General features: G+C 42.3%; 1 protein-coding gene across 1 annotated transcript in view; it reads left to right on the top strand.

The window, feature by feature from the left end:
• LOC134448084 (phosphofurin acidic cluster sorting protein 2-like) overlaps nt 1-25000 on the top strand; it is a 254249-nt gene that overhangs the window by 205153 nt on the left and 24096 nt on the right. Inside the window, exons 13-18 of the mRNA XM_063197846.1 lie at nt 1933-2065; nt 3173-3277; nt 16727-16833; nt 17812-17966; nt 20636-20746; nt 22046-22148. Of these exons, the coding sequence (XP_063053916.1) occupies nt 1933-2065; nt 3173-3277; nt 16727-16833; nt 17812-17966; nt 20636-20746; nt 22046-22148 (714 nt within the window). The remainder of the gene's footprint in view (nt 1-1932; nt 2066-3172; nt 3278-16726; nt 16834-17811; nt 17967-20635; nt 20747-22045; nt 22149-25000) is intronic.

Here is a 25000-nt window from a genome sequence, read left to right as displayed (position 1 = left end):
TTATTGCCAGAAGTCATTCCCAGATCCTCCTCCATCTCTCTCTCTCCCACTCACTTCCTGTCGTCACCTCACACTGCCCTATCAAAATAAAGGCTTAAAAGGCACTACAAAATGCACTTATAATGTACATCATACTCAACCCAGACCCTAACACTAAGGTGTACGCATTTAATGCTGCATGCTGTTACATTATTTGTTAAACTGCACCTAATTTATAAAGTAAAACCAAGTAAATAACTGTCAATGAAAATGAGTAAAATAAAGTGTCATTTAATTGTGTGCAGATTGTGCAATTTTGTGCAGTTTCATCTGCACGTTTTGTTACTGAGTAGAGTAGAGTAGAGTAGAGTAGAGTAGAGTAGAGTAGAGTAGAGAGAGAGTGTAGAATGGAATGGAGTGTGGAACTGTGCAGTGGAATTCAAAACCAACTGCCTTTGCTTTGCTTCACGTCTCTGATTTGGTTTCCAAAGCATTTCATCTGACAAAAAGAATGCAAAAACTCCTCCCTGTGCACTGCCCATTCCTCTCTCTTTAATCCCACTTAAATAATGCACAGTATATTTTTTTAATTCTTCTCATTTATTATTCACGGTGCGTATCGATTCAAGGGCCGCTGCTGTCTTGAAGTGTGTTTATAATTGGACAAATGGTAGATGGAAGACAAAGACTTCCAAGACAAGTCCCAAAGGATTCTTCCAGATGCATTGTTTTATATTTTATTTCTTTCTTCTTTCCTTTTTTTTGGCCCACCATTTTTATAATGCTTAACAAACCACAGCAGTGTTTAAGATGGTAAGATGGAAGACAAAGACTTCCAAAACATGTCCCTAAAGGATTCTTCCAGATGCATTGTTTAATATTTTATTTACTTATTTTTTCTTTCTTTTTTTATTTGTCTTCTGATGATTAACAAACCACCACAGTGTTTAAGATGGAAGACAAAGACTCCCGTAAGACACAATGGTTTTCCCCAGCTGCACTATTATTTTTTTTTCCCTTTCTTGTTTCCTTCTTAATTGTTTATTGTTTTGCTTTTCTTTCTGACATTGGTTAGCACACCATAACAGTGCTTGAGATTAAAGGAAAAGACTCCTGCAAACATGTCCCAGCAGATTTTTCCAGATGCATCGTTTAAGGAGAATTCTGGCCGTTTTACAAATACAACTGTTGCAGGCCAGAGAAAGTTGGACAAAGGGAAAATCGTGAAAATCGCTGCACTTAGTTTCCCTTTTGCGCGCATTTCAATGAAACCGAACTGAACACTATCATACTTGTCATTGTATCACAACACACATGACTGTCTGGCAAAGGGTCATGGGAGCCAAAGTAGCACACTCCAACAAATGAGCTATGTTTGTAAAATGGCCTTCTTGTATGTATGTATGTATGTATGTATGTATGTATGTATTTTATTTATTTATTTATTTATGGCAGTGATCAGCAAGCCACAACAGTGTTTGTTAATGGGCATGTCGACACAGCGAGTCCTTTAGCGATCATCGTCTAGCAGGCGGCATTTAGTTCTCTTCATTAGCTGTAAGAGGGTTGGTGAAGAGCATCTTAATGTGTCTCACCACAAGAAGTGGAATCATCAAGGAGTTTCCAGAGATTTCCAGATCATTTGAGACTTTTTAGGCTTTTTTTTGGTCATGTAATTATCTTCTTTGTGGTGTAATTGTGTGTTTTGTTTTCAAGCTTCACAACTTGTGTCTTTACCTTTTTTACCATTTTGTTCACATTTTCCTCCCATGTTTTAACTTTTTTCAATTATTAAAAGAATGCAATAATGAAATATAATGTTTTTCATTAGTTTGCTGTAAAAAAAATCGACTTGAAAGTGTTGGGTTTTAACATTCTGTAATGTCTGTGTGTGTGTGTGTCTGTGTGTGTTTGCGCGTGTGCGTGTGTGTGTGCGTCGTGTCTCCTCTGCAGTAAAACGGACCACAAGATGACCCGGCGGACCCGCAGCACCTCCATGAAGGAGCGCCAGAACTCCAAAGCCCAGAGCGACCGCACCAGCAGCATCGACAGCGAAACGTCACCAGACTCACGACTCACCGTACAGGTACAGTACTGTGTGTGTGTGTGTGTGTGTGTGTGTGTGTTTGTGCGTGCGTGCGTGCGTGCGTGCGTGCGTGCGTGCGTGTGTGTGTGTGTGTGTGTGACCGAGCGACTGTTCCAGCAACCTCACTGTAACTGTAGACGCGAATTTGGCCAAGCGAAGCCAACTTCGCCATTCATTCCTATGAGAGAGGCGAAGGCAAGCGAACAGGAGCGAAGCGAAATTATTAAAGAAAGTTTAATGTTATGCAAATGAGGAGCGAATTCGCCTGCCGCGGACCAATCAAATCAACAACTTAACTGTTCCATTCCATTTGATTCGCTGCGACGACCTGATGACGGTTACATTTCGCCGCTCTTCTCTTCGCTTCGCCTCCTATGTGTCCCTACCGTAAAGTGTGTGTGTGAACTCCACAGCGATCGCACCAGTACTATCGATAGCGAGACGCTGCCAGACTTACTATTCACCTTACAGGTACAGCACAGTGTGTATGTGTGAGGAGCCCTAGGGGGCGTTGAGAAGCATACAGCTGAGTGGGGGCGGGGCTTGGTTACCACTTGGGGGCCATTAGTCTGTATTATTTTTCAATACTAAGGGGGCGTTGGCAGGCTTATGATGAGGTCAAGGGGCCGTTTGTTCTAAAAAGGTTAAGAACCACTGAGATAGATAGACTGTGTAATTACTGAAAAACAATCAAAGCAAACAATTGAAATACAAGTAAAAACCAAGCACCCACCACAAGCTTGATCCAACAAGCGCAGAGTCGACACCGTTATGACACTGTTATGTCATAGGTATGACGCCGGCGTCAGGTTAAGTGTAACAGTTGACTTTTATTTTGACTCCTCTGCTCCTCTTGCTCCGCCAGGTCAGAGATTCTTTAAGTATAGACATATGCCAACATAATAGGTTGCTATGGGCACCTGGCGTGAGCAGGTTCCGGTCTGCCTAAAGGGGCGTGTCATAATAGGCCCCTACTCCATAATAGCATTGAATAGAACAGTCCTTAGGTCTGCCTAAAGGGGGATCCCCCCCCCCCCCCTTGCGACAGTAGAACCCGGAAACAATGGGCCAACGGAACCTCTCTCTCTCTCTACTCTCTCTGGCCAGGTTCCCAGGAAGTCCGTATACGACCAGCTGAACCAGATCCTGAACTCAGACGAGGCGCTGCCCGACAGCATCATCCTCATCAACACCACCGACTGGCAGGGACAGGTATGTCACATATAGCACCTGTGTGTGTGTGTGTGTGTGTGTGTGTGTGTGTGTGTGTGTGTGTGTGTGTGTGTGTGTGTGTGTGTGTGTGTTTGTGTGTGTGTGTGTGTGTGTGTGTGTGTGTGTGTGTGTGTGTGTGTGTGTGTGTGTGTGTGTGTGTGTGTGTGTGTGTGTGTGTGTGTGTGTGTGTGAATGAGAAAGACGAGGCGACCATCACCATCAGCACTCATCAACACCACCGACTGGCAGGGACAGGTACGCTACGCTACACATCTGTCTCACACCTGTGTGTGTGTGTGTGTGTGTGTGTGTGTGTGTGTGTGTGTGTGTGTGTGTGTGTGTGTGTGTGTGTGTGTGTGTGTGTGTGTGTGTGTGTGTGTGTGTGTGTGTGTGTGTGTGTGTGTGTGTGTGTGTTTGTGTGTGAATGAGAAAGAATGAGAGAGAGACTGCCATCATTCTTATCAACACCACGACTAGCAGGAACAAGCACGGTACATGTGTGTGTGTCTGTGTGTGAGTCTCTGTGTGTGTGTGTGTGTGTGTGTGTGTGTGAGTCTCTGTGTGTGTGTGTGTGTGTGTCTGTGTGTGAGTCTCTGTGTGTGCGTCTGTGTGTCTGTGTGAGTCCCTGTGTGTGTGTATGTGTGTGAGTCCGTGTGTGAGTCTCTGTGTGTGTGTGTGTGTGTGTGTGTGTGTGTGTGTGTGTGTGTGTGTGTGTGTGTGTGTGTGTGTGTGTGTGTGTGTGTGTGTCTGTGTGTGAGTCTCTGTGTGTGTGTGTGTGTGTGTGTGTGTGTGTGTGTGTGTGTGTGTGTGTGTGTGTGTCTGTGTGTGAGTCTCTGTGTGTGTGACAGACCGCATCACACTCATCAACACAAGTGCTAGCAGGGACAAGTATGGAATGTGTGTGTGTGTGTCTGTGTCTATGTCTCTGTCTGTGTCTGTGTGTGAATGAATGAGAGAAGTGAAGAGAGAGACTGCAGTGTTTCCCGCAGCGCTTTCTTGGCTAGACGGCCGCCTCGCCAAAGACGCGACACCGCCTCGCCAACGTTCCTCCAAAAAAAAAGTTTTTTTCAATATTACAAGTTTTTTGAATATTATTTTTCATAAACTGCCGAGCGCTGCTTACAGCAATTACTAACCTTCAACTCCCAGCATGCCCGATAATAGACAACGCTAGGACCTGCCCTGCGCCCTCTCTCCGCGACTGGGGAGGGGACGAAAACTTTTCAGTAGCATGCATTTGGCTACTACAGCAGTGACTGCAGCGCTCGAAACGCAGCCTACATGATGGGTAGACTACAATTAGTGCATAAACAACGAAGCCTTAGTTTGACAAATATAATGACATTGAATGCAGGTTTCCTCATATCAGATGCTCATGGTATTCTTGAAAAAATAAGTGTACACGGTTACTCAAGGCATTTTACTTTACAAGGCATGGATGTTCATGATTTAACACCCCCTCTTTAAAAAAAAAATAAAAAAAACTTAATTGATAGTGATTTTGGCTAGTTAATCGTGAGTCAACTGTGGCATTGGCATTTCGGCTATGGAAAGTAAGACTGTACAGAACTTATCCTAATAATGAACAAAATGGCTTGCTATCTATCTATCTATCTAACCACCCCCCGCCCCCCCATACCGCGTGCACCCTGCAGCAAAACTATCCGCCTCCCCGCGCACCAGGGCTTGACATTCATTTTTTCACCCACTGTGGCTAGTGTGTTTCCCGAGTTAGTAGCCATTCAGGTATTCCACTAGCCACAGAGTTTACATTCTTTTTTGTTTTGTTTATCATGATAGTGTATAGTACGTCTAATCTCAGAAGATGAGGTGCTACAGCAAGATAAGTGTATAGCTACATGCAAATAGAAACTGAGTTATTGAGCTTTTTCTTGAACTTAAATACAAAGAATTGATACACAAAGGGCAAGCAACAGAATATAGGATACTATGATACGTACAGTGCCTTCAAAAAGTCTACACACCCCTCCTCAAATGTCAGGTTTTTGTGATGTAAAAAATGACAGAAAGACAAATAAATTCACAGCTTTTTCTACTTTCAATCTAAACTATTAACCTGTACAATGCAATTGAGAAACAAGCATGACGCTTTAAAGGGAAACAATAGAAAATAAAAAACCTCAGTTAACATGGTTGCATAAATATACACACCCTTAAATTAATACTTAGTTGCAGTACCTTTGGGCTTGTCTGGGCTATTCCAAAACCTCAATCTTATTCTAGTGAAGCCATGCTTTTGTAGACTTAGGCGTGTGCTTGGAGAAATTGTCATTCTGAAAGATTAGCTCCTCTGCATCTTCACCTTTCTACCAGGGGGGCGAAGGTTTTGTGCCACTACAACAGCCCCTGTGAAAATTGTCTTAATTCCCTCCACCCTAATGAAGGCCCCAGTTACAGCTGAAGAAAAACAGCACAAAAGAACAATGCTGCCACCACCATACTTCATGTTAGGTATGGTGTTATTGCGGTGATGTTTTGCGCCAAACATACCCTTTTGAATTATGACCAAAAAGTTCAATCTTGGTGAGGTAAATTTCTCAAAAAATACTTCTGTAATCTCCCAAATGCATGTGGGAAGATGTGTTATGGTCAGGTGAAACTGAGGTTGAACATTTTGGACATAATTCCAAAAGGTATTTTTGGCACAAAACATCACCGCAATAGCACCATACCTAACGTGAAGTATGGTGGTGGCAGCATTGTTCTTTTGTGCTGATTTTCTTCAGTTGTAACTGGGGCCTTCATTAGGGAGGAGGGAATTATGAACATTTTCACAGGGCCGTGGTAGTGGCACAAAATCTTCGCCCCCCCTGGTAGAAAGGTGAAAATGCAGAGGAACTAATCTTTCAGAACGTCAATTTCTCTAAGCACACGCCTAAATCTACTAAAGAATGGCTTCACTAGAATAATATTGAGGTTTTGGAATGGCCCAGACAAGCCAAAGGTGCTGCAACTAAGTATTAATTTAAGGGTGTGTATATTTATGCAACCATGTTAATTGAAGTTTTGTATTTTCTATTGTTTCCATTTAAAGCTTTATGCTTGTTTCTCAATTGCATCGTACAGGTTAATAGTTTAGATTGAAGGTGGAAAAAGCTGTGAATTTATTCGTCTTTCTGTCATTTTTTTACATCACAAAAACCTGACATTTGAAGAGGGGTGTGTAGACTTTTTGAAGGCACTGTATGTCATACCAAGGAATAAGCTGCCAGCCAAATTGACATTGAAAATATTACTAGCCACAGCCAAGTTTTACCAGCCCTGCTGCGCACGCCACCATGGGCCCGAAGGCTCAGCACCTCGCCTAAGCACATTTCTGCGGGAAACACTGGACTGCCATCTTTCTTATCAACACCACGACTAGCAGGGACAAGTACCGTGTGTGCGTGTGCGCGCGCGTGTGTGCGTGCATTTGTGAGAGCGAGATTGTAGAGACTGTAGTGAAAGTGCGATATTTAGACACTCTATTGGTTGGTCTGTCCGCACATCCATCAGAAAACATTTTGTTTCCATTGGAAACCATTTTTGCATGTCATATTTGGTGTTGACCTTGTACGTACTGTATGTGTCATAGATATTCAAAATGGTGTGAGGTTAGATAGGTGCTTGTGGGAGAAAAAAAAGGGGTTGTCTGTGTCGGAGAGAGGGAGTGAAAGAGAGGTGTTAGTTTAGGTGTGATAGTTTGTGTGCTGTGTCTGGGAAGGGTGGCGGGTGTGTGTTATCCATGCCTGTTTAAATGTCTGTAGGTGTGAAGGATGCGTCATTGTGACTATACAGAATAACAGCACGCCTGCCTACACATGTCAACACGCGTACACGCTCGCACACACACATGCACACACACACACACGCACACACACACACACACACACACACACACATATATTGACAGTTTCAGGTATGCAGAGAGAGAGAGAGAGGGAGAGAGAGAGAGAGAGAGAGAGAGAGACAGAGAGAGAGAGAGAGAGAGAGAGATTTAAAAGTGTGTTCCTTGTTCCTAAGAGTAGTACTTGCTGGCACCTTCATTCTGCGTCCTGATCGATGGGCTCGGAATTTTCATGAATCATTTGTCATCCATATCTTTTCCCACCTTTTCATCTATCAGTTTTTCACCTTTTTCCATCATTCAAGTTGTAGTCTTTCCTCTTTTCTCTCTTTCTGCTTTCTCTTCAGTCTGACAACCAGTGGTGTAGTCTACTTTTTGTGGTGGGTATACTGTATAGTATTTGAGCATTTTTTGAGGTGGGTATACTGTATATAATTGTGCTATTCTAAATAATGGATCGATCAATTTAGGTGGGTATACTGAAATCCATGAAATGTTCAGGTGTGTATACTGCGTATACCTGCATTTTAGGTAGAGTACACCACTGCTGACAACCCCTACAGGCTGTCAAGTGCATTCAAGTGAGCTTTTATACCAAGCGAAATCCAGAGACAAATCCACCCTGACCTTTTCCCCCTTGTTATGGCTAAATCCTTCGGTCTCGGCTTTACTTTTACCGGCTTTAATGTCACGGGCATTAGCCTTCTATAATTACTGGGGCCAGCCAAAGGTCATACATACACCATCATAAAACACTGTAGAATATACAGTAAAAGTTAGGAAAACAAGAAGAATCACTGCATACTGGTGGACTTCATTTTGCTTCTTTTTTTATTTGGTGAACAACGCGTTTCGCTTGCGCTTCGTCAGGTTCACTTTGACATCCGTGTACCTCCCACAGGTGAAATAGGCGATTACCTGGTCACGTGACCTCACCAAGATACCGTGACAGATCACAATAAAATTTCAAATATCAACTCACATAGTACATGTATAACATCATTAAGCCTCAGTAAAAGTTAAAGTATACAGTTAAAATATCAACATGGGAAGTGACAGTTTCCTTTTGAGGCATTTCAGGCATTCTTTTTGAGACTTATATCTATATATCAGATCTTATATCAAATATAGCATAAGGAACGAGAGATAAGCGAGATAACAGCCCTCAAGATTGACCGCTTCAATGAAGTTCATGTCTTGCCGTTGCTCTGCACGTTGCTAGAGTTCTAAGATCCCCTCATCAGCCGTTATCCCTCACGGACTTGGATTGATTGATTGTTAACATTTATTAAACTAAGGGGTGTAACGCGCTCAACTCAAACAAAGTAAACAACTGGGTGCTCATTCCTCAAGAATATATTAATTAAATAACTCCAAGTTTTGTGGTTTATTGCCCGTCAGACGTTTCGGGTCAAACCAGGTTTTGCCCGACACTGAAGAAGGTTAACCCCGAAACGTCTGACGGGCAATAAACCACAAAACTTGGAGTGCTGTCCTGCTCTTTATTTAATTCATATATTCTCGAGGAATGAGCACCCAGTTGTTCACTTTGTTTGAGTTTACATTTATTGCCATTTCATCAGCTATGGCTATATCATGGCCAATACAGATTAAAAAAAACATATCACATTTACAAAACTAACAACCATATAAAAAAGAGATGAACTACATTTGTTAACATCAACACATTCTAAAAAGTTCAAAACCTTTAAATGTGGTACGTATTTGGAAAAACTGTTTATGATAGCACTAGCCGGCGGTCCTTGTTGGGTGGCTAATGGCTAAATCCATTCGCACTGGCTCCAATTCACAAGACATTAATCCTACAACTTATAATGACTAGAGGTAAGCAAAGGTCATACATAAAACATCACACACATCATAGAAAAGCCTCACAGCGGCTTTGATTGCGCTAACGTTGACGTTCCACATCACTGACTTCACTAATTATTGTACTATGATTATCTGTATGTGCAGAATAATCGCTTATCCAAGCAGTAGCAGTTTCCTTTGTTATGGGCAAATCTATTCATCTTGAAGTCAACATGGACCATAAACATCCCAGAGATGGAGGGAAGCCTCATCACATATTGATTGATCACACTTGTGCATTTAACACAGGTGATATCACCACTTAAATTGGTATTGGAGCGGTCTGTTTATGAAAACAATATGTAGCCAGTAGCTTTCCCGGTTATAGGTAAATCTGTTTACTTCAGTTAACTGACATTAGCCTTCTTATTATGTGTGAAACTAAGCAAAGGTCATACATAGTAAATACATTATCACAACAATGCCTCACGAAGGATTTATTATGCTTGCTTTTGTGTCCCACATCACTGACTTCACTACAGTAATTATATTGTATTTAAGCACATTTAAAGCCATTGTCAAGAGTTCTCCATTTAATGGGGAATCCTTGTCTTCAACTAACATTAATCTACTTTGATGGGTGAACCTAAGCAACGGTCATACATAAACCATCATAACATACAATAAAAGTCTTAGCAGGTGTTGATTGGTCTCATTTGTAATGATTTTACACATTCATTGAACTGATTTTACTAATTAACGGGCCATAAGTTTCATGAGAGCTGAAGGTCACCATAATCTACCAAACAAAAAAGTTTGCTTCACTTAGGAAAGCTGTTTATATCAAAATGCTATTTATAAATCGTTTCAGATTTCAAAAGAATAATTTCCCAGTGTACACTCCTAAGTACAGAGCACAGAGACGCATACTCGGCACAGAAATTCTCCGCTTCACTTTGATCACTTTGGGGTTATCAGACAGGCACCACTCTCTTGCGCAGATGATCATTGAATGGCTGACGACAAATGGTTTTTAGACAAAACAGCAAAGCTCAAAGTTTGGACCTCTTATCAAAATAATAGGCAGCAGTACTCCAAGTTAAATATGAATCTGTTTCAGTTTTGCCCCACTTTCAGAGACATTAACTTTCCATGATGTATAGAACCAAGCAACGGTCATCATAATTCATACACATATGGAGGGCAGCCTCAGTAGGCATTGATTGATCAAGTGTATATTTAACGCAGGTGATGCTTAAACTGACTACAGCAATAGCTAGTCGCTCTTCTTGTTATTGATAAATCCATTTGTCTTTGCGCCATTTTCTCTCAGACGTCAAATTTCTTCCAAGCAAAGGTCACCATGAATCATGCCCCTTGATGAAGAGAAGCTTCAACCAGGGCTCCGAACCGGTTCAAGGAACGAAAACGAAAACCGAAAACGAACGAAATTTTATGGAATTTTACAAGGAACGGAAACGGAAACGAAAACGAAATGGTCTTCAAGTGTTCCGGAACAAAAACGTTATTCTGAAATCCACAAACCGGTTAATAACGGTTTTTTTCCGTTCTCTATATTTCATACAAGTGCACGATTTTGTTTGAGGAGTAACCATGGCGACGAGCAGTCTTTTAGTTCGGCTACTGACGTGTATGAGGGGAAACATGCATAGGCCTACAGCAACAGCATTTTGCTTCACCTGAGCTCTTGCCGCCGATTGATAAAATATTGAGGAGCATTGGCCAATCAGAGTGCGACTGTGCATTGTATGGAGAAACTTCCTGGGTAAATTTTAGGATGTGCTCCTGAGAGATTTTGATAGGAAACTAGAACTAAACTGTCTGTTCTCCTGGCTTTCTCGTAGTGATTGGAAGTTGGCTCTAATAAACCCGCCCTAAAGTTGTTGACCACCAATATCAAATAAGTTTTTGTAAGAGAAATGACACTTTACCCGCGCTGTTCTTCAGTCTCATTCACGGACAGTAGGCCGCCGCCTACAGAGTTTTATATTGACACCATGGAGAGCAAAAGAGAACATGTCTTGAGATCGGTGTTGGGATTCCTACAGGGACAGAGTATTTGGACCATACAGTCTATGATTTGCAAAGGAATTGGATAGGCGATTTGATGAACCTAATTCGCAGAGTGCTCGTCTCGAGAGGCAACTGTGGGTAAGTCATGTTTAGCTTACTACTTGTAATGGCACCGCCGAGTGCCTCGATGTTCAATGCGGTTATGGCAAATTATGTTGTCCTAAAGTTACTGAAGTGCTTTTGTTGTGCGCAGTGTATCCCACTGTCGGTTGTAGAGAAGAGAGGTGAGAGCTGGTGTTTTATGTGCTGTAATCAAGGACGTCTTATTTATCTGTTGTTGTGGTCAATGCGGGATAAAGTCATTCGTGGCAGATGGACAGACGCTAGCTGACGTTAGCTGGCCCGCTCAATGTTTCGATGGTTTCCTCGGTATTGCGCAATATTTCCTGGGTGTCATCACGAATAACAGTAGGTCGCGTGTGACAACAAGCAGGGATAGAGAAAGACAGCGCATTTGTTGTTGTTTAAGTTATTATTCTCTTCTGTCGTGCAGAGGGCTGGGCTGATGGGATGGACTACGTGGAAACTCTTACTATTTTGTGACGCTTGTCTGTTAGGCTACAAAAGGTCTCCGGTTTTGTGGTGATGGACTTGCACTGGAATGGTTGGTAGCCGATATCTGAGAGCATATCCGATGTTTCAGACTATCCCTTCTCTAGAACTAGTGACCCATTGCATCGTGCACATCTCAAAACAGTTTGGGATTTTTTTGTGGAGCAAAACCACATTTTTTTGTGCTGCAAACCTCATCATGGCCCAATAGAGCTAGGCAAGAACTGAAATCCATGCCTATCGACACCTCTTATTATGCTGACATTTACCTGCACTATTCCAGAGATTCTTTTAGGAGCTCTCTCCGGCTATTTTTTTAAACTCTCTCTGGCTATTCTGTATTGTGCCTCCCTAATCAACATCCACCCACCGCTACTGGGCTGGCATAGGCTACTTTTGATAAGAATTATAGGCATCCGGTTAAATCTGCCAGGATGGATAGCCCATCTGAGTGTTTTTGGGTGTGTTATTATTTTTGAGAATAGCTGTGTAAATCAAGGGGAAATAATGAGTACGTCTGATAAAGTCCACGAAAATAGACTTAATATGGCCGTTAAACACTGCAGGAACGTTAAGAACGAACGTTATTTTTCGTTCCGAACCGGTTCAGGAACGATATTTTTGTGGGGGGAACGATTGCAAGAACGAAAACGTTAAACTGAAACTTGCCTGAACCGTTCGGAACGGAACGTTTGAAAAATAATTTCGTTTTCAAGCCCTGGCTTCAACATTTACTGATCGATTGTACTTGTGCATTTCAATGCATGATTTCACTTCTTACCTAACCTCATATTTGGGCTTGGGCAAATCGTTCTTTTTTTCTTCAATCAATTCGTTTTTCACAGACAGTAACTTTCCATGATAGATGGAACAAAGCAAAAGTCAACATAAACCACACACATTCCCAAGATGGAGAGGAGCTTCAACGCATATTGATTGATTTTTGTGATCTTGTGTATTTAACGCAGGTTGGTCCTTATGCAGGCCATTAAAGGCCATAATAGGGCTGTAACGATATTGTATCGAACCGACAAATCGTGATACACAGAGTCACGATACTGTATCACGATACAAGGAGGAAATCAATCACATGATATGAAGTGACAGTACTTCCAAGCATCATCATTATTTAGAAACTTAAAAATATATATTAGTAGCCTCTTGTAACCTATTCTACCTATAAAAAACTTATAATTTTTATTCATGAAGTTCATAATGTTGGCAAATGTGAAATCGTAGGGTGTATCGAACCGTAGGCCATGAATCGTGATACAAACCGAATCGTGAGTTGAGTGTATCGTTACAGCCCTACTCCTTGCACATCACCATAGCGAAATGGGAGTTCTCAGATGTGAGACACTGCAAGGGCTGTAAGATAGCGTATTGATTGTGCCTATAGCAGAAGTGATTTCACTAATAACACAGCATTTATGTAACATTGAACAGGTGTGTCACACTGTCAATCTGAGGGAATGACAGGAAAGCAGCGGAACTAAGAAAGGTGGGTAAAGGCCCTACCTTGGCGCAAATAGTAGGTCACTCGTTAACTATGCGGCAGACCCGGGTTCGACTCCCGGTCTTTGTCCTTTGCCGATCCTTCCCCATCTCTCTCTCATTTCCTGTCACTACCTTCACTATCCTGTCAAATAAAGGCAATAAAAACACCCCCCCACCCCCACAATTTTTTCTCTTAAAGAGAAAGATGGGGAAGGATCGAAAAATGACCTCGGGTCCCCGGCATAACGATGCTGCGCCAACTGAACCATGGCGCCCGCAAGACTGTCGTTTTCTAAAATCAGTTGCTCTAGTTGTTCCATTTTAATTACAATTATACATGTAATACATCCTGTTTTTTTTTTTTATTCTCTCAAACACGCATCATTCTTTCAGACATTATTTATTGCATGACCTTACATTACATCCCAAAAAACGAACTCAAAGACTAAACCTTCATCATCATCATCATTAATTACGGCGACAAGGCCAGCTGCGTGTTATTGTTATTTATCACCCTGCGTTTGCTATTGTGATTTATCAGCAAGATGATCTGTCTGCAGTGTGCTGTTATTTACGTTGACGCAGAGCTAAGCAGGGCATTACGTACACAGGGTGTATGCAGGGTTTTAAAAAGTATTAAAAGGTGATAAATTAAAAAGGCAAAATTTAATGGCCTTAAAAGTTGTAAATTTGCTCAAAAGGTGTTATTTTTTAAAAAAACGAGATATTATTTTTTTAGTTGTACCATTTTGACAAAAAAAAATATTTATTCTGTATCTGAGGACAGTATGAGGGCAGTCATGGGGGAAGTAATTAACCAGTGCTCTCCCCCATTCTCCTCCATGACTGAGGTACCCTGAGCATGGTACCGTCCCGCCGCACTGCTCCCTTTCGGCCGTCTTTTTGCAAAAAACGAAAGTGTAATGTAATGTTAAGGAGGTAGAAATTACAAAAGATGTCTTGTTAACCCCTTAAGGCGCGGCTTTATACATTCATTGTTACCAGTATGGTAGTGACCAAGTCGTGGCGCATTACTAAAGGGCTTGTGTTGTGTCATAGTATTGTAGTGCTATGGTAGTTACATTTCAATGTCTATTACAGCTTGCCTCAGGAGGTACGGCGCGCATTAAGGGGCTACTACTCGCATCAGAGTGTCGTTGTAAAAAAAAATCTTAAGGTAGTGAAAAAGGGTATTAAATGGTGGTAAATTTGAATTCAAGATTGGTGTATATACCCTGGTACAATAACGAACTCTGCTATTCCCCTATCGTAATTCCCCACGGGCCTGCTCCATTTATCTGGAGAGCAAAGGGCAATATATATAAACTGGTGCAGTTGGGGTTGGGTGGGGCCAGTGTTGTAGCCTGATTATCATCGACGTTCAAATCTCTTCAAGACTTGGTCTGACCAAGAGCATAGCAATTATCATTTCCCAAACGGCATGGTTGACCCGTCTCCCTTGGTTTGCTTATGTTTGTTTGCTTCCTGACAAAGTGAAAGGAGTTCCCGTATTTTCGGGAACTCAGAAAGTACTTGCATTACTCTTGACCTGACTAGTCGCAATGCCGAAGGTGTTGCGTCACTAGGAGGGTGCGGCCTGGCTACCTCATTTATCATTGCAGGATACATGAGGCAAATGTTTGCATCTCCAAGAGTGACATTGTACTTCAGCACATGCCTTTGGGTTCCTGATTTGTTGCTTTTGTTGTTGCTGTTTCAGGACACAGCAAGCTAGGAAGACTGTTGTGTGTGTGAGAGAGAGAGAGAGAGAGAGAGAGAGAGAGAGAGAGAGAGAGTAGAGTAGAGTAGAGTAGAGTAGAGTACTGTTATTAATACCGAGGGAAATTAAAGTGTCATAGCTTACATAGATACACAAATACAAGACATACGCATTGTTGCACATTGCCGTAAACATACGTAGATAGCAAAAAATTGAGTATCGCAAAAAATATGATGAGATGTGATGTGTTCTGTTTGGGGTCAAGTTCAGGGAAGCCGCCAGGGGGGCAAAGGGGTCAGTTGTCCTGGGCCCAGGGAGAAGGGGGGCTCAGAATAGGGTTCTCATTGCATTGTGCTATTGGGTGGGGGGCCCTTACAGATGACACTGTCCCGGGCCCAGCCAAAGCTGCCAGCGTCCCTGGTCCAGTTAGATACAGTACTTAGACAGCTTAGTGACCTCCTGGCTTCTCTTCACTTTTGTCTCTCCATCGCTCTTTGTCTTTTCTTTTTTTCCTCTGTTTTTCTCTTTCCTTTTTCTTCCCTTCCCACTTCCCACCCAACTGCTCTGCCCTGCATTTTCTTTCATCGCTTTCATCTCTTCCCCCCACCCCCCTCTCATTCTGTTTTACCTTTTCTCTCCCTGTGTCTTACTTACATCACCTCTCTCTCTCTCTCTCTCTCTCTCTCTCTCTCTCTCTCTCTCTCTCTCTCTCTCTCTCTCTCTCTCCCTCTCTCTCTCTCATCTATTCTCCTTTCCTATCATTTTCTAAACTCTTTTCCCCATTCTCTCTCTCTCTCTCTCTCTCTCTCTCTCTCTCTCTCTCTCTCTCTCTCTCTCTCTCTCTCCGTCTTATCATCTCTCATGTCTCTCACTTCTTCACACCTCTGCTTTCAAGTCTGCCAGCCACACGCCCACACACTTCACGGCTGAACTCTTCACTTGTGCAGTTTCTTTCCTTTCTTCTTTTCCGCCTTGTTTTCTTTTTCTTTATTTTATTTTATTTATTTATTTATTATTTAATTCCCTCCTTCCGTTTTCCTTTTTCTTCTTTCTTTCTTTCTTTCTGTTTTTCCTCTTACATCTTTTTTTCATTTCCCTTTCCCTCTCATTCTTTTTTATTTTTGTTTGATCTCTTTTTTTTTTCTTTTTTCTTTTTTTTTTAGATTTCATCAGGAAGACATTTCTGTAAGCCTGTATGTCTGTAGTCTCTCATGGAAATGATTTTTCTTCTTTCATGGCCAATTATCTTTCTCTCTCTCTCTCTCTCTCTCTCTCTCTCTCTCTCTCTCTCTCTCTCTCTCTCTCTTCCTTCCTTTCTTTTTCTCATTTGTCACGCAGAACACCTTTAAACACGTTTTTCACTTTTCAAAATCGATTCCTTTATTCCTTTAAAAGCATGTCAGTTCATCTTCCACTGAAAATGTCCTTTTACACTCTCTTCTGTCTCTGGGCCTGGCAGTTTTTGTTTTCGTTTCTCTATCTTTCCCTCTCTCTACCATATTGTGATGTCATTGACCATAATGGCCTTGTTTACATGTGACATATAATTCATAATTCACTTAATTTAATATTGAATAAAGCACATGTCCGCTTTGAAAACATTGTGTAAAGGTTTCAAAATTTGGAATTAAATGAAAGTGCAATGTAAATCTATCCAGTTATGAATTGAAAACATCATGTAAACCATTGATATAATACCAGAGTGTTAAATCTCACCCTCTTTCTCCTCGTTTTTCTCTGTTGATCTCACACTAACTATCTTTCTATGTACCTTGTCTCTGTATTTCTCTCGCTCTCTAGCTCTCTGGCATACCGTGATGTGTAAACCTTTGAGAATTATTGTGTAAATGATCACTAATTCCTCTCTCTCTCTCTCTCTCTCTCTCTCTCTCTCTCTCTCTCTCTCTCTCTCTCTCTCTCTCTGTAGTATTTGAATGAGATCCTCCATGAGCATAGTCAGCCCATCGTGTCCACCATCTCCAGTGCGGACGTGCAAGCCGCCTTCACCACCATTGTCACACGGATACAGCGCTTGTGAGTATGAGTACACACACACACACACACACACGCACACACGCACGCACGCGCACATACACACACACACACACACACACACACACACACACAAACCTCCACCACCATCGTCACACGGATACAGCGCTTGTGAGTCAACACACGCACACGCACAAATCACACACACACACACACACACACACACACACACACACACACACACACACACACACACACACACACACACACACACACACACACACACCTTCACCACCATTGTCACACGGATACAGCGCTTGTGAGTACACACACACACACACACACACACACACACACACACACACACACACACACAACACACACACACACACACACACACACACACACACACACACACACACACATATATACACACACACACACACATATACTGTACATAGAACCAATATCAAAGCAATCTTCCCACAGCTTAAAAAAAAACCTTGGAAACCATGACATGTGAAATGTGTTTTGCACATTTGGCCTTTTCTGTTCGTGCTGATAGCTTTACAGTGAGGATGGTAGTTGTGTTCCATTCAGCTGACTCTACACATGGGCTTTAAACACCCTTGGCTACGCACCCTTGGCTACGTTGCTGCTTTCCATTGGCACGAATGCAGAAATCACTGTTGCCAAAGCAAGGTGCATATATGGGGGAAAATTAAATAAAGACATATAGGCTTATAGTAATAGTTTCGTTTAACATTAATATAATTTAAAAATCTCTCTCTCTCGCTCTCTTTCTCTCTCTCTCTCTCTCTCTCTCTCTCTCTCTCTCTCTCTCTCTGTCTCTCTCTCTCTCTCTCCCTCTCTCTCAGCCTTTTGCTAACTTGTGATTACAGTGTTCTGGCATTGATTGGTAAATAGTGTTCAATAAAGGTATATTCTCTCTCTCTCTCTCTCTCTCTCTCTCTCTCTCTCTCTCTCTCTCTCTCTCTCTCTCTCTCTCTCCCCCCCCAGTTGTAACTGTAACGCCCAGACCCCTCCCCCGGTGAAGGTGGCTGTGGCGGGGGACCAGAGCTACCTCAGTGCCGTGCTGCGCTGCTTTGTGGAGCAGCTGGCCAACAAGACCCCCGACTGGCTCAACTACATACGCTTCCTCGTCATACCTGTGGGTGAGTACAACAAGAGACAGACAGACAGACAGACAGACACACACACACACACACACACACAGACACAGACACACACACACACACACACACACACACACACACACACACACACACACACACACACACACACACATGGGCATACAACTGGCCAACTACATACGCTTCCTCGTCATACCTGTGGGTGAGTACAACAAGAGACACACACACACACACACACACACACACACACACACACACACACACACACACACACACACACACACACACACACACACACACACACACACACACACACACACACACACACTCAACTACATACGCTTCCTTGTCATACCTGTCGGTGAGTACAACAAGAGACAGACAGACAGACAGACACACACACACACACACACACACACACACACACACACACACACACACACACACACACACACACACCACACACACACACACACACACACACACACACACACACACACACACACACACACACACACACACACACACCCGCCCAACTACATACGCTTCCTCGTCATACCTGTGGGTGACTACAACAGAAGATAGGCAGTCATACACACACACACACACACACACACACACACACACACACACACACACACACACACACACACACACACACACACACACACACACACACTCAACTACATACGCTTCCTTGTCATACCTGTGGGTGACTACAACAAGAGACAGGCAGGCGCACACACACACACACACACACACACACACACACCACACACACACACACACACACACACACACACACACACACACACACACACACACACACACACACACACACACACACAACTGGCCAACTACATACGCTTCCTCGCCATACCTGTGGGTGAGTACAACAAGAGACAGGCACGCACACACACACACACACACACACACACACACACACACACACACACACACACACACACACACACACACACACACACACACACACACACACACACACACACACAACTGGCCAACTACATACGCTTCCTCGCCATACCTGTGGGTGAGTACAACAAGAGACAGACGCGCACAAACGTACACACACACACACACACACACACACACACACACACACAGTGCATACACAATGTCATGCATACTCGCCTCAATGTACAGAAACATGTGTTTATCTATTGGCACACATTCACCAACACATGCAAATGCAACATACAGTTTATCCATTATGGCAGACACTGTGCATGCTGGACATATGCGGCCCCATGGGCACTTTACATCCATCCCATATGGAATGCACAGCAGGACTACATATACACCAATGCATACATATACAGTGCACACACACAAACACATGCGCGTGGGCACACACACACACACACACACACACACACACACACACACACACACACACACACACACACACACACACACACACACACACACACACACACACACACACACGCATGGGCACTTTACATCCATCCCATATGGAATGCACAGCAGGACGACATACAGTGCACACACACACACACACACACATGCGCGTGCGCACACATACACATACACACACACATGCGCACACGAACACGCACAAACACACCCATGTATCTCCAACTGTGAAGACAGCATGGTGTTTAGTGTGTGTGTGTCACATATGTGTGTGTGTGTGTGTGTGTGTGTGTGTGTGTGTGTGTGTGTGTGTGTGTGTGTGTGTGTGTGTGTGTGTGTGTGTGTGTGTGTGTGTGTGTGTGTGTATTTGCCATATGCTGAATGCAGCAGTTGTATAACTCTGCATTAAACGACCTACATTAAGCACACAACATCAAACACAACACGACAAAAACAAAAACAAAAACAAAAAACAGCCTCAGCAAATTGGATTCACTGAACTCTGAAAGAGTGACTGAACTAGTCCAGCTTGTACACAACATTTATGATTTATTTTTTAAAAATAGCTTTTGGCTAAAGCTATTTCTAAAGGGCTTTTCACAAAGCAAGCAACACAATAAAAGGCAAAGCAAGTCGATAGAAAAAAGAGGAAATGACAAGCAGACTTGCTAGGAATGGGCAAAGTCAGGGGTGTCAATAATAATCGATTCATATCAATGTGTCGACCCTACAGCCAACAATTCCATGCGTCGATGCATCTGGAAGAGAATTGGTTAATTGAGGAGAACAGTTGAGAACGATCACATTATCTGGAATTTATACAGGCTTTTGAAGTTCTGGAAATGAGCGTGGTAAACAAAAAATCAACTCAAGGACAAAAACAAAAGAACCACCAAAGCAGGGGTTCACACAGAGTGGGCAGCATAATGTGTGAATTCTTAGTCAGTAACTTTCCCATGCCTTTCCCGGCCTTATGTTGCAGCAATGCCATTCATTTTATAGTGGTATAAATAGTGCACACGGTTGCAAATGTGTATACTGAGAATAAAGGTGATTCTATTCTGTTCTATTCTATTCTATTCTATTCTATTCTATTCTATTCTGTCCTAATTCTACTCTGTCATATTACTTTCTGTTTCATTCTATTATAATATAATATAATATAATGTAACGTAATATAATATAATATAATATAATATAATATAATATAATATAATGTAATGTAATGTAATGTAATGTAATGTAATATAATAAATTCTATTGTATGCTATTCTGTTCTCCTCCATGTTATCCAGGCTGTCACCCGGTTGCCAAGTACATCTCCACGTTTGACAGCAAGTTCAACAACATCTTCATGGACGCCGGCTGGAGAGACACTTTCGGCAGACTGGAGGCCCCCACATCAGGTGTGTGTGTGTTTTTGTGTGTGTGCGCGAGTGTGTGTGTGTGTGTGTGTGTGCGTGCGTGTGTGTGTGCGTGTGCGTGCGTGTGCGTGTGCGTGTGTGTGTGTGTGTGTGTGTGTGTGTGTGTGTGTGTGTGTGTGTGGCTGGGTGCATGTGTGCGTAATTACTACGGTAATCAGGCCCACCGACAGGGGGGGACAATGGGGTATAATGTCCCGGGCCCATGGAGATAGGGGGCCCAGAAATGGCTCCCCATTACGTTGTATGTATTGGGTAGGGGGTCCTTTCAGATGACTTTGTCCCAGGCCCATCAAAAGCTTTCAGCAGCCTTGACGGTAATTAACCTTTCGATCACTATTACAGCGTGCCTCAGATGGTACAGGGGGCATTATGGGCCGACCAGATACCATAGATATGATTGGTTATATCATGGATGTGTTATTGTGTTTTTACAGATACCATAGATATGATTGGTTATATGATGATTGTGTTATTGTGTTTTTACAGATACCATCGATATGATTGGTTATATCATGATTGTGTTATTGTGTTTTTACAGATACCATCGATATGATTGGTTATATCATGATTGTGTTATTGTGTTTTTACAGATACCATCGATATGATTGGTTATATCATGATTGTGTTATTGTGTTTTAACAGATACCATCGATATGATTGGTTATATCATGATTGTGTTGTTGTGTTTTTACAGATACCATCGATATGATTGGTTATATCATGATTGTGTTATTGTGTTTTAACAGATACCATCGATATGATTGGTTATATCATGATTGTGTTATTGTGGGGTTTTTTACAGATACCATAGATATGATTGGTTATATCATGATTGTGTTATTGTGTTTTTACAGATACCATCGATATGATTGGTTATATCATGATTGTGTTATTGTGTTTTTACAGATACCATCGATATGATTGGTTATATCATGATTGTGTTATTGTGTTTTAACAGATACCATCGATATGATTGGTTATATCATGATTGTGTTATTGTGGGTTTTTTTTACAGATACCATAGATATGATTGGTTATATCATGATTGTGTTATTGTGTTTTTACAGATACCATAGATGTGATTGGTTATATCATGATTGTGCTATTGTGTTTTTACAGATACCATAGATGTGATTGGTTATATCATGACTGTGTTATTGTGTTTTTTTACAGATGCCATTGATGTGATTGGTTATATCATGATTGTGTTATTGTGTTTTTTTACAGATGCCATTGATGTGATTGGTTATATCATGATTGTGTTATTGTGTTTTTTTACAGATGCCATTGATGTGAATGGGCGAGTTTGCCAGTACCTGGCGGGGGCCAGTGTGTCCCACCAGTTCCCCATCTCTGAGGCCATGCTCACCTACAAACAGAAGAGGTAAGGCTCCCTTACCCTTACCTTCAGTTTATTTTAACACTCTCTGTGTGTGTGTGTGTGTGTGTGTGTGTGTGTGTGTGTGTGTGTGTGTGTGTGTGTGTGTGTGTGTGTGTGTGTGTGTGTGTGTGTGTATGTGTGTGTGTTTGTGTGTGTGTTTGTGAGAAAGAGAGAGAGAGAGGGGGGAGAGAGAAAGTGAGACAGAGAGAGAGAGAGAGTTATAACATTAAGAGTGCATGTTTGTGTGGAGGTGGGTGTTCAGAGCTGTGTGAAATCCTGTCTGTGCATGTGTCTGTAGTATGAATGTGTGTGTGTACGTGCGTGCGTGCATTTGTGCGTGTGCGTGTGCGCGTCCGTGCTGTGCAATTTCCGGCACCGTCTAAGTAATCTGCATTGATGAAGTAAGACAACCACCTCTGTGACTCCTTGCGGTGCATACGCTTTCTGACAGCCTCTCTTACAACCCCACCACCTTTTTTTCCTGTGTTGATGCGTATGCGTGTGTGTGTGTGTGTGTGTGTACGCACCGACTGAGGAATCCGCATTGATTAATTAAATAATGAAATCACATTTACAGTATGACACCCTGGTCTAGAAATGCTTACTGACAGCCTGTTTTTAGAAACCCCTCCCACTCCATCCCCCAACCCCCACACACACACACACACAAAGTCGTGCCCTAGTTGCCCTAGTGTGCCAGCTAATTAAGCTCAAAAATATTGATTAATTCCCGTGCTAATCACCTCTCGTTAACGCGGGCCCATTAAAAAAATGCAGCGCTGATTAATTTCCGCCTCCTCTGTTTAGCTAATCAAAAGCTTTTGTTGTTGTCTTTTTTTTTTCTCCTCCGCTCTTTTGCTCTCGTTACGTCTCATAAAATGGTAGCCTTTTTTCCCTCTTCTCCTCTCATACACAGAGGAGGCGTTCGTTTCTTTCTTTCAAAAAAAAAAAGGTTCTGATTGCGTTTTGACGCCCACACTCGTTTATGAAGGCTGCTATGAATTTTGTGTATGGGGAATGATTTGGTTTCTACATTATGAAAAACAATTTTGATTTGACAGTTCTCCAAGTACTGCCATCGTATTATAGAACCTTTTGCAGTGCTTCAAAGAACTATTTAATAAAAACATTCAAGAACCATTATGCTGCATACATACATAGTATAACCTATGATTAGGGCCTCTGAAGAACCATTCATACTGTGAATAGCTTAATTTGTCTCTTAATCAATGTAATGGTTCCACTCAACATTCTCTCTCAGTTAAACTGTCAAGAGTGTTTAACCCCTTAGCGCAGAGCCTATGTTATACCCTTACTGTCAGCAAAATTGTAATGGCTATGACTTAATCTGTTACTTAAGGCTCTCCGTAATGTCATAGCAATGATGTTATGATGTAGATAAGTATTTTCAGCAAATAGTGAATAGACCTGCCAGCCACCACATCTGCAGGCTACAAACAATGCAGAGGACATCCTCAATGCCAACTAGCTATGCTATCATAGAGTGTTGTCAGATTTCTCTGGATCCAGTACATTTTTCTACTGTATCTTTTGCACATGCAGTAACTGACTTTTGAACCCCATTTTATAACTTAATGTTTTTGTTTCTGCCTACTCGATGAAGACACGAGAAAAGGCGACTCGACTGTTATTGACAGTTATTGTTGTTGTCAGTGATATATTAATATTGCCATGCGATTGTCCTATTTAAAGGACCAGTTCAGTCAATTTCAACATGCAGTTGTAATGCTCACACTACCCTGGACTTGTCAGTACCTGAGGGTTTTTTTTTTCTTCTTCAGCCTTTTCCGAGATCTTGGTCATTGTAATGGGGGCAACGCTTTGTTTTCATTTAAAAAAAACATTTTTATTTATTCCCAAAAACATCCGAAAGGTTATACAACATCGGCAGACAACTAGCAAACAGCGGTACCTTTTGGGAAAATATTTGGAGTAGGCCTGTGTTAATTTAAAAAAATATATTAAACGCTGCCCCCATTAGAATAGCTCATATCTCGGAAAGGGCTTAGCTGAAAAATGTGCCATCACCTGGTACTGACAAGTCAAGGGTAGCGTGAGCAATACAACAGCATATTGAAATTGACTGAAGTGGTCCTTTAAGAATCTTTTTTAATTCTTTGTTTGTTTGTTTCTCTGTCTGTCCTTTTTTTGTTGTCGTTTTCGTTTCGGCACTCAAGGAAGAGAAGTTTGTATTTTGATTTTTACATCAGGTACCCTTAATGCAGCCGCTGCTTTTTTCATTGATTTATCATATTTTTGATTTGTTTATTTGTTTGTTTTGTATTGTTGTTATTTTTTTGGCTTGGACCTTGTGTGTCCCTCGTCTGATCGTTGCTACTTACCCTCTCCCCCCTCGTTCGCTGTCGTCTTCCCTCACACCCCCACCCCCCCCTCCCCCCCTCTTGTCACGCTGCTGTGCGTCCTCACCTGTGTCTACTCTGCGTGTGACGTCCTAACAATGTGACCTGTTAACCTCTCCCTGAAACCCTGAGTTTGGACAGTTTCTCTTTTTGTTTTGGGTCACATTTTCTGTTTGCTCTGTGTGAGGCATTAACGCTTACTGCTTCTGTCTGTGAGTGAGTGAGTGAGTGAGTGAGTGAGTGAGTGAGTGAGCGAGCGAGCGAGCGAGCGAGCGAGCGAGCGAGCGAGCGAGTGAGTGAGTGAGTGAGTGAGTGAGTGAGTGAGTGAGTGAGTGAGTGAGTGAGCGAGCGAGCGAGCGAGTGAGCGAGTGGGTGAGTGGGTGTTTGTGTGAGTGTGTGCGTGTCCTAACCAGCCAGCTGTGTTTTTTTGGGTGGGTTTTTTGCGTTTGGTTTGGTTTGGTTTAGTTTGGTCTA

The sequence above is a fragment of the Engraulis encrasicolus genome, chromosome 1, assembly GCF_034702125.1.
Source record: "Engraulis encrasicolus isolate BLACKSEA-1 chromosome 1, IST_EnEncr_1.0, whole genome shotgun sequence".
Taxonomy (NCBI): Eukaryota; Metazoa; Chordata; class Actinopteri; order Clupeiformes; family Engraulidae; genus Engraulis; species Engraulis encrasicolus.
This window is presented reverse-complemented; position numbering and strand designations above follow the sequence as displayed.